Below are 13,848 nucleotides of genomic sequence, written 5' to 3' on the forward strand. Positions count from 1 at the left end.
CTATAAAATATATTAGTATAATAATAATTGATATATGTGCATGATAATCAAACGCCTATCGATTTTATTTTGTATATAGAATTCAATTCTTTAAGATCCAGAAAACAAATTCCTGAATGTGTGCTTTAAATCACTTGTAAATGCTTTTCTATGGATGTCCTGAATGTTAGTGGAGCAGGTTGCAAGTTGACCCGACCCGCTGACTTCATTGAGTGGCAGCCTAGGTCTCGGCTTGGGACTGAGGCAAGTTTAATTAGATCTGCATACGTAATGCGATTGGGATTGGGAATGAAAATGGGAATGAAAAGTATAGGGATTGTTGCGCCGTAGAAGCTAGCGGCATTTGTGGCGCGATGTTTGTGCGTGTAGCAAGTGTATACTGCTTGGCACTACTTGCCACATGGCCAACATTTGGAATGGCCAGCCTTGGATTGGTTGCCCAACCAGTGGATCTCTATCAGAAGCAGTTGAAGCAACTGTTGCAGCGCCTGATGTGGGGCGCTCAGGTGGAACGCTGTGTGGCAATAATCACCGATGATCTCCACTCGAGCATCTACGATGCTGCATACTTTGAGGCCGTGGCAAGAGATGCCCGACCCTACTACATGCTGCGTATCAATGCCAGCGACGAGTTACATCGACCTTCAACGCACGTCCAACTCATGTTGCAAGCCATTCGATCGAGCGGCTGTGATTTGCATGTGATCACCGTGTTGAATGGCTGGCAGGTGAAACAGTTGATCGCATTTGTGTACGAGAGTCGCGCGTTGCATATGCAACACAAGTTTGTGCTGTTGCACGACACCAGACTCTACACCCGCGACATGTGGCACGTCTGGAGCGTGTTTGTGCGAACTGTGTTTGTTAAGCGGCAACATCGACGCGCCAGGTAAAGTGATTTACTGTCTAATTTCATTATACATTTGTGATATATATGAGCACATTGAATGTACTTTATTTGTTGTTCATTTATTATATTAAATCTATTATTAAATGCCACATTTAATTATATAGTATAGTATAAGTATATACAGGCTGCAGGTGCCTTCGACTTCAAGAATCCATTTGTAAATGTAAATTATAAATTTCTTATATTTATTATGTATTCAATTCATAATTTTTATGTTTTTTAGCTTGCAAATTGTTCGAGTATTTGAAATATGGAAAAACTTTTTTATATAGAACAATTTTAAAAATACTGCAATTTGGATTCCTTTGAACCGAATAATGTCAAATTAAAGCAATTTAAGAACAACAATATTCGATTCTTTAGAGCAACAAGTATTTATAAAATTCTCATAAGTGTTAGTTGAATTAATTAGTATTTGAACTATTGTAATGGTATTATACTTAAATTTGCTGTATTATATATTGAATGTGTTTGGTATATTTTATTTAATGAGGTATTTTGCAGTATTTTATTTTTCTCTTTTCTAATTAGTATCCTATTTATTTGTAAATTTATATGTTAATATTCTGTATTAATTATTATCTTTTTGGTACATTTTTTTATTATTATTTGTATATTATTTTTTTATTTTATTTGGTATGTATTAATTATATGTAGTATTGTATTTGTTATGTAGTATTTTATTTATATATTTTTTTCGCTTATTTATATTAATATCTCTATATTTTTGTACCGTATGTCAGCTAGCTATTTATTTTTCTTTTTATCCAATTATTCTTTTTTTTAATTAATATACTGTATTATGAATGATTTGTTATATATACTATATAGTACGCTAGCTTATTACTGATTCCCTTGACTGTGAAAATAGTTTCAGCCTCTCGACCATTGATTATCCTGGCATTCTCAGCGGATGGCTGGTGCTTAAGGATCTGGGTAAGTGGTCGCCTGGGAAACGCATCGATGGACAGCTTCTCTTCAAAGATAAGACAAGAGATCTGCGTGGTAAGTGCGAGAAGAGGAAATCGAAGCTCTAACTAAACTCTGTGTTTCAGGCATATCTCTAAGCGTGGCCATTTCGGAGCATGTGCCCATGGTGCAGCTGAACAGGAGCACAAACAGTTACCAGGGCGTCGAAGTTGAGATTATTGCAGCCCTGGCCAAGACATTGCACTTCCAAGCCAACTACTACAACCTTAATGAGAGCGAGAGCAATACAGATTGGGAGGGTTTCGAAAATGGCAATGAAAATGCTTCGCAGTTGATTGCAGAACGAATCGTGGCTGAAGTGGTAAACAATGATTGATCAATGGTTCATATCGTATGGCTAATAGTTACTCATTTACTTAGGCCCAACACAATGCACGCTTTGGCATTGGGGATCTGCATCTATTCCAGAGCTATGGACAACACGTGGAGCTGAGTCGGCAGCACAGTGTCGAGTGTCTGACTTTCCTGACGCCTGAATCATCGACGGACAACTCGTGGCAGACCTTTATTCTGCCATTCAGTGGTGGCATGTGGGCGGGCGTCTTGCTCTCGTTGTTTGTTGTGGGCACCATCTTCTATTTGATCAGTTTCCTCAACGCTTTGCTGCTGCTCGACAGCCGGCAAGCTGCCAGCTTCTTTCGCTGTCTGCGTCGCAAGCAGAGGCGGCAACTGCAACTGCAGCAACAGCAACGCGAGTGGAAACGTTCCAGCTTTCGCCTTGAGCTTGCGCGGCATCGACAACAGCTGCGTCGAGGAAATGGTCGAGATCTGTTCGATGATTATGCCAACTGCATTTTGCTTACGTACAGCATGCTTCTCTCTATGTGGCACTGCCACGCATGCCACACCACTGGCCGCTGCGTGTGCTCACAGGCTGGTATTGGATCTACTGCATCCTGCTGGTGGCCACCTACAGGGCCAGCTTCACAGCCATTCTGGCCAATCCGGCGGCACGGTAAGACATTTTTTGAAAACGTACTTTCCCCATTTTTATTAAGTTTTATTTGCCTACTTGGATATTAATGCATATTTATATTCCTTATGTTAAACTATTTGTTGTCTGATTTATATATTTTGTTTTATTATTAAATTTTTATCTCACATATAAGACGACATTTCAAAAAAACAGTCACGTTATTGGAATATGTGATAATTAAACACTTCAATACATATTTGCTTTAATGGCTAGATCGTCTCGGCTGTTGACGCTGATCAAGATTATCTATACTTTATAGGGTCGGAGATGCCTCCTTCTGCCTTCAGCTGAACAGACTTTGAGCTTCTTTTGATGATGATATGCCCAAAAATCCAATGTCAAAGTCATGCTGATCTAACATCATGACATACATTTAAAGAAGTACCAACATATAGAAGATCAGTAAATACATACATATATGTTAAAAATAAGCAAAGTGAAAGCTCTCTTGCCACACTTAGAAAACAGTTCACCGTTTTTGCTTATGATTTGTATTACTCATTTCAAGATTGCATTTGCATTAAATATAAATTTAACTCAGGATCAGTAACGTATTTTACTGCATTGAGTGAAGTTGATTAACTCCAAACCGAAAGTAAATTGTTTGTTGTGTTTTATATAATATGAATTAAAACATATAAAATACGCATGAGTGTGTCGCCTCATCAATTGGTACTCATCTGCGTCAGCATAGCGGAGATAAGGCATAGAATCGCTCTCACGGTGACGTAGATGAGAGACAGCGAGAGAGAGAGAGTGCTGATCATGATACATTAGGTCTATGTGAGATCATCAATATCGTGGCTCATTGATCCTGACTTCGATATAATGTCCCTGTTATGCAACTTCTTATTAATTTCTCTAATCTAATAATAAATTGGCAATTTTAAACTGAACTACTCAGATTTCTTAGTCTAAATAAAACCAAAATTCGAATAAATGAATCACTCAGAAGCATTATCAAGAAGCCTCTCTTAGACAGGCGACAGAAAGTCGACATAGCCTCGACATTGACACTATTTGCTATCACCTTCTCTCCCGCTTCGAACGTTTGCGCTGAACCCACATCCGTTCATCACGTGTTAGCTCCAAAATCATACAGCAACTGAAAACAAGCAATTGTTATACAAGCTGCAAATAATAATTTTCATACCCGGTACCCATAGGGTAGAAGGGTATTATAACTTTGTACCGGCAGGAAATGTATTTAACATGCAGAAGAAAGCATCTCCGACCCTATAAAGTATAAATAATCTTAATCAGCGCCAACAGCCGAGACTATATAGCGATGTCTGTCCTAGTTGCTTTGGCTAACAATCTGCAATTATATTTTTGTTGAAGCGAACTCCCAAAAAGTCGTCATTGTTGAGAAGCTGCTCGGTTTCGAGGTAAAGGCGAGCATTGCGATGATAAGCAACTGAGAGTGAAGAGAGAAACACGTGCAGACATGATGCGTGAAGGACATAGGAGCAATTATATAATACATATGTAGTTATTGGACAAAAAGTTCGAAATAAATCAAACAAGACTGTGAGATATTCAATAAAAGCAAAATATTGCGGTATTATTTCTTAAAATATACCAAATTAATTTACCACAAAAATACTTTTTGAAAATATACCAAAGGCTACATTTGGTATATTGATACGGTACTATATTCAAAATATACCATAGAGTACAAAATATACTAGACTATCAGCCAATCCCATAGTAAGAAGAATTTTTGCCCATACAACGATCGAATATCATATTTTGAATTATCAAATTTTACATATAAACACATGAAAGAAGTGAAGTCTACATTTTTTGAGCATTAAATGAATATTTTAACTGTAATATATAAATAAATTCTCTAGTTCATTCGTACTGCTTATAGTGTGACAATAGATACGCTTCAGGATCTGAATCGAGCTCGCATTCCACCTGCAACTGGCGCCGCTGAGAACAGACAGTTCTTTATGGAGTCCAGCGATGAGACTGTTCGCGAATTGGGCGCCAGCATGGAAATTGTGAAAAACATTGATGAGCTGGTGAGTTGATTCAGCACAGATTGATCTATTGATAGCCAGCCTTATTTAGCCCTAAATTGAGATTAAAACTTAATAAATTTTAAATGATCATATGCATATCGAAATATGTACATAAATGTATTTATATTTTTAGATAAATGATTGTATCATCAGTCAATATTAACAGAGTATCGATATCATTATATATCAATCAATTCGCTTTAAATCAGTTTAACTCAACGCTTTGTTTTAATATGCAAACAAAGTAATATTTCGATGCCGCTTTCGTGTTTTTAATAGACTACGATATGGAAATTTCTTTCAATAATATCGATTCAACATTATAATCCTACTAAAAAGACATATGATGTCACCTTTGATAATCTGTGATTACGTGCAATGATTTCAGAGATGAACAGAACTATAAATTGAGATTTTATAAGTTTATCGTTCATAAACTTTATCCCATGCACATCCGACGTAAATATGTTGGGATAGGTCCGGTTTTGTTTAAATAAAAATATAAAAGCTGCCGTCACAAACTTGTTCCTTATCAGCAGCAGCGGAATAGATTGACTGAAAGCACTGGCTGTCCGTCCGTTTGATGTTCTTATCTCGAAAACTGTTTCAATAGAAGAGTTATAAACAGCGTGTTTAAATACTTTTGCTGATGTGCTCAAGCCAAACCAAAGGGGGAAAAGGTTAATGTAATAATTATATATTGATTTCTTTATTGCTTTCAGTGTAAAGATCACATTACAAAAAGATTTTGATTTTAGATTTTTTGTTTACTTAAGTGTTCACTTCTTAAATGCTGGACGTATCATCATTATCAGCTTCTTTATTGTGTGTGGATAATTAAAGTATATTGAGCTATAATCGGTTGTCTCATGATCGTGGAACTTGCCGTGCAAGAAACTGTAATAAAAACAGAGCTGTGGAATAGCAAACGTATCTTGTAATAAAGATGACTTACGCCTGTCGATAATTAGCACAGTTTCCTTCCATCCACAAGTCATTATCAGAGTCCTCCGTTGTGAACTTCATGTTTAAAAGCGGCCTTAAATTGTCCCTAACATTGCCAGAAAAGTCTCCCAAGAAGCTAATTCGGTACTTGTCCGTCTCATTGCCAACAACAAAATGTTCATAGCGAGCATAATCAACGCTGCCATCAAATCGTTCCATGTGTATGTATAACTCATTGAATTGATCAGTTGTCAAGCGATGAATTTTCTCAAGACCGAGAAAATAATCACCAGCGAAGCTACCAATTCCCTTGCGAAATGTGGCCCAATCTCTATTGAAACTCTCTCTGCCATTGAAACGCTGCTCTATAACCAACCACCCAGGACCGGCTATCTCCCTATCGCACAGCACATCGAATGCATCTAATCCCGGAATTTGAATCTGATGAGCACCCGCACTTTCTCCGAACGCGACACAACTATTGGGAACTTTTTGCGCATGTTTAATAACTTGCAATTCGCATTGTTGTAGCTTCGCTGCATTTTCTGCCAGTTTTTCATTCACTAACCTCAATTGATTCTCATTCGCTTTGAACTTGACTGTATTATCAGCTAATTCGGATTTGCAATTATCACAATTCTCCCCTGTTGTCGCATTTATGCGTTCGATTAATCTATCTATAGTGGCCTGTTGGAAAGCAATTTGCGCTCTCAATTCGTTGTTGATCAGCATGTTTCCCTGTTCTTGAATCAACTTGTTTTGCAGTTCTTTAATTTCTTTATCCTTTGCATCACTTTTGTTGATCTCCTCGCTAATTTGTCGCATGTAAACAAGTAAAGGCTTCAAAGCCTCATAAGTATATCTGCTACAATTGGCCTCCATCTCTCGGCTTATTTGACAAAATTGCTTCTTAAGAAGGAAAAACGTTTGTAAACTTTTTGCGCTTCTGTTAATACAACTACTGACTTCAGATGCGAGGGAAGAAGAACTTCCATATGCGATGACGATCAGCGAAATATATAATATAATTGGTGTCATCTCGAACTACACACGAAGCAAACACGAAACAGACTAAAAATTGGATCATGCCAGAGCTCAGCTAAATGGAATACAAGCTGTATATATTGTATATACATATATTTGACTGATAAGATTTTACTGCACTTTTTGTTTCAGATGCAATAAAGTCAATCTATGAGGAACTCAATGTTTATACCCGCTACCCGTAGTGTAGAATGGTATTGTAACTTTTTGCCTCCAGGAAATATATGTAACAGGCAGAAGTAGACATCCGAGACAATATAGCCATATCCGTCTGAGATATATCCATATAGAGATATCATTTTTCTCGACAGCATTTATTATGTTTGCACGCAGATCATCGTCTGTTCCAAATTACCACACTTATTTTTTGGGACATAAAATAATAACTATAGTTTTTATGAGTCCTGAAAATTAGGTTGCGATCAGATGCAAATTAAAGAAGTTATGGTAGAAATACTTTAGTATGGGGAAAAACGCTTACCTACAAGGGTTCATAGTTGTTTTGGTTGATAATCTGGAATATTTTGCACTCTATCTGGTATATTTTGAAGGTATTACTATTTCAATATTCCAAAGATACACTTTGGTTATTTTGGTATATTTTAAAATTAATACCGCACTGTTTTGCTTTTATTCAAAATCGGTAGCGAGTATCTCACAGTCAAGCTGTAGCTTGCTTTCTTGTCTCGTATTTACGTGAACATTTCTCAGAATCTTTTTTAATAAAATGAAAAAAAAAAAACTGAATTCTGATAGATTATCGAATGATTGTGGAATTTTCTATTTTTAAATTTGAAATATACTCAACACTTTTTCTGTCATTTGAAACAACTTAACAATTTTAATACTTTTACTTTTTTTAAACCTCTCACAATCTAAGTAATGAAAATAAAATTTTATTTTTCTCCTCTTCGTTATTTACAATCTGTCTGTTTAGACAATAAGTAAATTATATAATTAATTAATATTAAATTAACAGAAATAGCAGCTTTCCAATGAGCCCTTCTATTTTTTCATGTGTAACATCTTGTCAGTTCGATGGCAATTTTTATACCCGCTACCCATAGGGTAGAAGGGTATTATAACTTTTTGCCGACAGGAAATGTATGTAACAGGCAGAAGGAGACATCTCCAACCCTATAAAGTATATATATTCTTGATCAGCGTCAACAGCCGAGACGATCTAGCCATGTCCGTCTGTCCGTCTGTGTGTCTGTCCGTATGAACACCTAGATCTCAAAGACTACGTGAGATAGAGCAATAATTTTTTTTTTCGACAGTATTTGTTATGTTTACACGCAGATCAAGTTTGTTTCAAATTTTTGCCACGCCCACTTCCGTCCCCGCAAATCAAAAAAATCGAATAACAAGCGTAATTTTAAAGCTAGAGTTGCGAATTTTGCTATATATAATAATAACTATAGTAGTTATGATTCCTAAAAATTGCGATCAAATAAAAATTGTCGAAGTTATTAAAGAAATATTTTTGTATGGGAAAAAACGCCTACTTACTAGGGGTCTTAGTTGCTTTGGCTGACAATCTGGTATATTGTGCCGTCTATGGTATATTTTGAATGCTATATACTATATCGATATACCACATATACCATTTGGTATATTTTTAGTATTTTTGCACTATATTCGGTATATTTTGAGAAAAATATCGCAAAATATGTTTCTTTTATTCAAATTGGGTAGCGGGTATCTCACAGTCGAGTACACTCGACTGTAGCTTTCCTACTTGTTTAGTGAAGAGACAACCATGCCTGAAATGAAAACTAAAACCCACACATAATAAATAAAATAAATTAGAATAAAGATTCGAATATAAGTAAATTATAGTCGCTTTATTTAAAATAAGGCTCATTTACATATATTGTTAATTAATGAAGATTAAACTTTCTACAGACGGAGCGTATTGCGAGTGGCCGCTGTGCTTACTATGACAACGAGTTCTACTTGCGGTATCTGCGTGTGGCAGACGAGGCACGTGGTGGCAGAGCAACAACGGCGCTGCACATCATGAAGGAATGCGTGGTGCATATGCCAGTGGTGTTGGCGCTGGAGAAGAATTCAGCGCTGAAGCCACACGTTGATGATATCATACAGCATTTGAGCGAAGCTGGTGAGTGCATGGTGATAATTCAACACTCAGATTGAACATTTGATTCGCAGGACTCATTGCCAAGTGGCTGCGCGATGCTATCAAACGTCTGCCGGCTGAGGAGCAAGCACCGCAGGAAGCACTCATGAATCTGAACAAGTTCTGGAGCTCGTTTGTGGCCCTTGGCATTGGCTATTTGATCTCAATCAGTGCCATAGCTGTCGAGCATTGGCACTTTCGATATGTCGTTATGCAACATCCACTATATGATGCCTATAATCCCAGCATATACTACAATTTCAAACGTCTTTATTCGAATTCAAATTAAAAATATAGAATAGAGGCTCATAAAATGGAATGACAAATGTGCATATTTCAATTCACAATCAGATGGCCACTCCGAACTGACGCCATAAGCCATTCCCATATATAGCATATACTACATATACTTAATACCATATATCAATACAATAAAAGTGCCGTCAAGTAGACGCAATGTGGCTAATAAATTTCGAGAGTTTTCAATATTTTCCATAATAATTCGTAAATAATAATTCGCATTGTTTATGGTGGTAGGCACATAAAGCATTATTTGTTTATTACGAAATCGAAAGAACTTAATGGCCATCCAAATGATAAATAATCGTAAATAATAAAGATCTTAAGTGCCAGACTAAAAACAAAAGAATTCAACATTAACATTTCAATGGACCGAATCAGCTGGCAACGTATCACGAGACTTCGATGAGCGCGAATGGAAGAAAACCACAATGTTTAATAATCATAATCGTTTATAATGAATTCTTAGGTATCCTAATGAAATTTTCTTGAATTGAATAAATAGCGCTTGTAGAAAAAAGATAGTTTCGACTTGTGTTGTTTATTTGATAATTTCACAACCACTTTATCAAAAAACTTGCTTAGGAAACTGATGAAGAAATCTACTTTAAATAGGTTTCAGTTGTAATAATAATAACAATATTATTCATAATTTGAAATATTTCCATTAACTTCTGTATTTAGGTGTTGCCGCATAAAAACTAATTAATTCATTTGCCTGTCGAATTGCAAAACAACAACGAAAACAACAAAAAGGAAAAAACATTTCATTGTTCTTAATTTCTGGAATTTGGATCTCAGATTGTTTTGTTATTTCTTTTGATAAATATTTATGGTTGTTTTATTTGTTTTGTTTGGGTATTTTGCATTGTTTTCTTTTGCTTCGGTCTTGTTTACTTTTCCATTTTATTTAATTTAATTAGTTTTGCTTCATTTTACTAAACTTTCTTGTTGTTGTTGTTGTTTCTGCAATTGCTTTGGCCTCTCTACATTTTTCCCCTTTGCCAGTTCATTAAATTCCCCATTCTGCTGCTGAGAAATACTTGTATTTTGCTTTGTTTGTTTAGTTTTCGTTTCGAGTATTACACAAAATCTCTAATTGGCATTTCCGTTGCTAAATCTCAACCATCTCTCGAATGCTGTGGCCCCTGTCTTTTATTTTACTAAGTGGAAATTTTAACATTGCATTTAATACAACTTTTTCTTCATTGCTGCATTTATCTTATGCAAATTAAGTACTAATTAAGTGAAAAAAACTATAGAATAATTTAATATAGCGCCTTGCTTATTTACATGTTACAAATTGCATATCGCTTTTTATTTTCGGAAATGTGCAGCAAGTTTTTTTTTTTTTTTCATTGCAAAATAGATTTTCATTACTGTCATCCCAAAAGTATGCTACACATTTGCAAAAGTACCCTTAGCGGTGACAACAACCATTTGCGGGACCATGTGCCAAGTCGATTGGTATATTTGAAGTGTATGAAGCGTATAAAGTATACGTAGCTTATTTGGTATATAAAGTATACGCAATATATGAAATACCTAAAGTACATGTAGTTAAAGTAGATAATGTATATTCATATGTATATGTGTAATTATTTGGTGAATGTCGCGTGCGACCAACTTTACAGTAACAAAAAAAAACATAAACTAAAATAATTTTAAAAATAAGTGAAGGTTATTCTTAAAGCTTTGGATAAGCACTATTTTTAGAGCTAAGATTCATTTTATGAACTTTTCTGTTTTACAATAAAATATATAAATTCCTTAATTTTTTGATTTTGCGTACGAATTTGTTAATTTTTGCAATTATCAGAACAGAAAACAAAACAGAAAAGGAATTAAAATGTTAGGAGACCATATGTTTCTATCCATATCAAGTTTGAAATGCATTTATTGGCATTTATAGCTTAAGCCAGTTAGCTTCAAAATGTTTTCTCATTTTGGTGGCTCCTTATCAAAAAATCGTATAAGAACTAGGTTTTTAGCGTGTTAAAAAGGGGATGGCAGCAAATTTGTAACCGTGTAAGACCGAGTTCGTGCTAAAAGAGTCCGTGTTAAGCGAGGGCCAAGTGTAGTTTAATTACTTTAATATTCACGGTTCGATTGAAAGAATATATATGCGCGATAATCATAAGTTTACTTACTTTTGCATGTTTTTTGCAGTATTTGCATTTCTATTGAAAGCATCTAGAGAACAAAAAATACAACAAAAAAAACTGTTTTTTTTTTTAATTTAAAAATAAATCGCTGCATTAAATAGTCGATCGTTATTTTATTTAGAACGCAAAATTGTAATCAAACAATTATATATGTAATTGTTAAATGATTACATAATTGAGTCAAATATTTGAATTTCAGCTCTTGAATTGCTCACTACTTCAACGCTTCAATTGGACGAATTAGCATCTTAGCTTCTTTAAGTTCGATTTTGTTTTTCACATGCCAATTTAGTTTTGGCCCATATGGTGCATTTAAATTACTGCATAAGAAAAAATATAAGTCAATTATATGTATTCCATCGAATATAACAATTTGCAATATTTACCAATAAATACAGTCATGGTACCACCAGCCACTACGCTGCAGATTTGCGCAAAGTCGTCCACTAATGTTGTTGTAGCGATCGAATGTTGTGAATTTCGTGTTTTTGTAAAATCTCAACCTATCCTCAATAATACTTCCATTGAATTTACCCAAACTCAGTGCATACCCACTATCTTCATCAGATATTTTGAAGTCGTCATATCGAAAGAAATAAACATGTTCATCCACATCAACCAAATGTATATACAGTTCGTGACGCTGCAAACTCGTGATACGATGTATTTTCTCGAGTCCGATGAAAAAATCACTCTCAAGGGAACCAAAACCTTTGCGATACGTTGCCCAATTTCTATAGAAACTCTCATTTCCCCCAACTCGCTGTTGTATTACAATCCATCCTGGTCCAGCTAACTGACTATCGCATAAAACATCGAATAAACCTATGCCAGAGACATTGAGTTGATGAACACCAGGATAATCTCCAAAAGGAGAGCAACTTGATGGGACAAGAGTATTGGGTAAAGTCTTATTCAATGTATCAACTTCAGCTCGACATAGCTGATTTTCTTTCACTTTATCTATTAGCTTAGTTTGACTATCTTTTAGTTGCAATTCAATTCTTTTCTGCTGTTCTCTAATATTCTCTGAAGTCCGATTTAATGTATCAATTTCAGATTGGCATAACTGAATATCTTTCTCTTTCGTTATTAATATAGATTTACTCTTCTCTAATTTCAACTCAAGTCTTTTCTGATGTTCTTTTATATTTTGAATATTCTCACTAAATCTCTTTATTTTTTCATCTTTTCCAATTAAGCTAGAATTAAGATTTTTGAATTGAAGTTCGCAATTTCCTAAGTTGGTTGACTTCTCAGCTAATTCTCCTTTTAATTTCACAATAACATTTTGTTTTGAATTAATTTCAGATTCGAATTTATGAACTTTATTTTGACACGATTGCAAATCGTCTTCCCCTTTAAGTACTTTGTTTTTATATTCATCTAATAGAGCTTCCTCCTTCATGAATTTTTCATTAATTCTCACAATTTCATGATACTTTTCTATAAGATCAGCATTTAATTCATTTAACTTCTTTTCGTTAATTTTACTTTCTTTTAACTCATTTCTAGCCTGTCTAAAATAATCTAGCAATGGTTTCATAGTTTTATAGGTCTGATTGAGGCATTGCTCTTCCATTTGTCCGTCGAATTCACATGTCTGTTAAAAAGAAAATGTAAACATTCTTAGCACGCACTGTACTACACTGCTTTATGTAATTATTCTCACCTCTTCGAAGGCAGTTGTTGCCACCAAAAATATTTCAAGTACTATTAAGAAAAGAACTGAGTTGATTTTTATATTGCACATTTTGAATGTTTCGACTGCATGCAAACAAGATGAATTTGAAACTAAAAGTTTAATTTAAATCGACAAAAATTACAGTTCTGAATGCTGTATGATTTTGGAATTATCACATGATCAACGGATGTGGGTTCAGCTCAAAAGTTCGTAGCGGAAATGAAGGCGATAGGAAACTGTGACAATGTTGAGATGTCAAATTTCTGACGCATGTCTAAGAGAGGATTCTTGTTAATGAAATTAGATGTGGTGTCAGTTTTTGAGTAATTCGGATTTTGATTATACTTGAAAGTAGATAACTGTGTAGTGTAAAATTGCAATGTATCACAGAGACATTATATTGAAGTCAAACCTCAAAGTATGCTCAGCTGAAGATGGTGTAACAAAATTATTCAATTTTCGAATTGAGCTTGCATCAACTTATTTAAATAGTATTTTTGTTTATTATGGTTGACTTTTTTGTTCTGTTGTACTTAATAAACTTGGAATTCACACTAGATGAAGCACATAAAATTAAATAGGAAAATCCAAGCAAATATATTAATTTTTGCTTGTTAAATTAATTCCGAGTTTTCAGGGCAAATGATCATATTGAAAACAA

General features: G+C 34.9%; 3 protein-coding genes across 4 annotated transcripts; 1 reads left to right on the plus strand and 2 right to left on the minus strand.

Moving 5' to 3' along the window:
- The first annotated feature begins 300 nt into the window (after positions 1-300).
- LOC132792531 (uncharacterized) lies at positions 301-9,495 on the plus strand. Its single transcript, XM_060801953.1, is given in 8 exon segments — positions 301-889; positions 1,782-1,915; positions 1,966-2,201; positions 2,261-2,716; positions 2,719-2,855; positions 4,753-4,906; positions 8,804-9,020; positions 9,071-9,495. Coding segments are annotated over 8 exon segments (2,127 nt in total). The 5' UTR covers positions 301-353; the 3' UTR covers positions 9,328-9,495.
- On the minus strand, positions 5,593-6,927 carry LOC132792532 (angiopoietin-related protein 7-like). Of its 2 annotated transcripts, XM_060801955.1 has the most exons (3): positions 6,818-6,924; positions 5,862-6,760; positions 5,593-5,803 (listed from the first exon to the last, which is right to left on the minus strand). In XM_060801955.1, the coding sequence occupies exons 1-3, from the start codon at positions 6,887-6,889 to the stop codon at positions 5,686-5,688; spliced, it is 1,089 nt and encodes a 362-aa protein (XP_060657938.1). In that variant the 5' UTR covers positions 6,890-6,924; the 3' UTR covers positions 5,593-5,685. The 2 variants fall into 2 exon arrangements, with proteins under 2 accessions (XP_060657938.1, XP_060657937.1); XM_060801954.1 differs by having other exon boundaries at positions 5,862-6,927.
- Positions 9,496-11,691: 2,196 nt separating the features above from the next.
- Positions 11,692-13,297, minus strand: LOC132791499 (angiopoietin-related protein 7-like). The gene is made up of 3 exons (XM_060800445.1): positions 13,176-13,297; positions 11,890-13,106; positions 11,692-11,823 (listed from the first exon to the last, which is right to left on the minus strand). Exons 1-3 carry the CDS (start codon positions 13,254-13,256, stop codon positions 11,718-11,720), a joined length of 1,404 nt encoding a protein of 467 aa, XP_060656428.1. The 5' UTR covers positions 13,257-13,297; the 3' UTR covers positions 11,692-11,717.
- Between the last annotated feature and the right edge of the window lie 551 nt (positions 13,298-13,848).

The sequence above is a fragment of the Drosophila nasuta genome, chromosome 3, assembly GCF_023558535.2.
Source record: "Drosophila nasuta strain 15112-1781.00 chromosome 3, ASM2355853v1, whole genome shotgun sequence".
In the NCBI taxonomy this organism is placed as follows: Eukaryota; Metazoa; Arthropoda; class Insecta; order Diptera; family Drosophilidae; genus Drosophila; species Drosophila nasuta.

Coding starts and splice junctions, on each gene's coding strand:
- LOC132792532 (XM_060801954.1), bottom strand. CDS start 6,889: ATGACACCAATTATATTATATATTTCGCTGATCGTCATCGCATATGGA. Junction 5,804..5,861: donor TGTGCTAATTATCGACAGGC/GTAAGTCATCTT, acceptor TTTTTATTACAG/TTTCTTGCACGGCAAGTTCC.
- LOC132791499 (XM_060800445.1), bottom strand. CDS start 13,256: ATGTGCAATATAAAAATCAACTCAGTTCTTTTCTTAATAGTACTTGAA. Junction 13,107..13,175: donor CAACAACTGCCTTCGAAGAG/GTGAGAATAATT, acceptor TCTTTTTAACAG/ACATGTGAATTCGACGGACA. Junction 11,824..11,889: donor TACCATGACTGTATTTATTG/GTAAATATTGCA, acceptor TTTCTTATGCAG/TAATTTAAATGCACCATATG.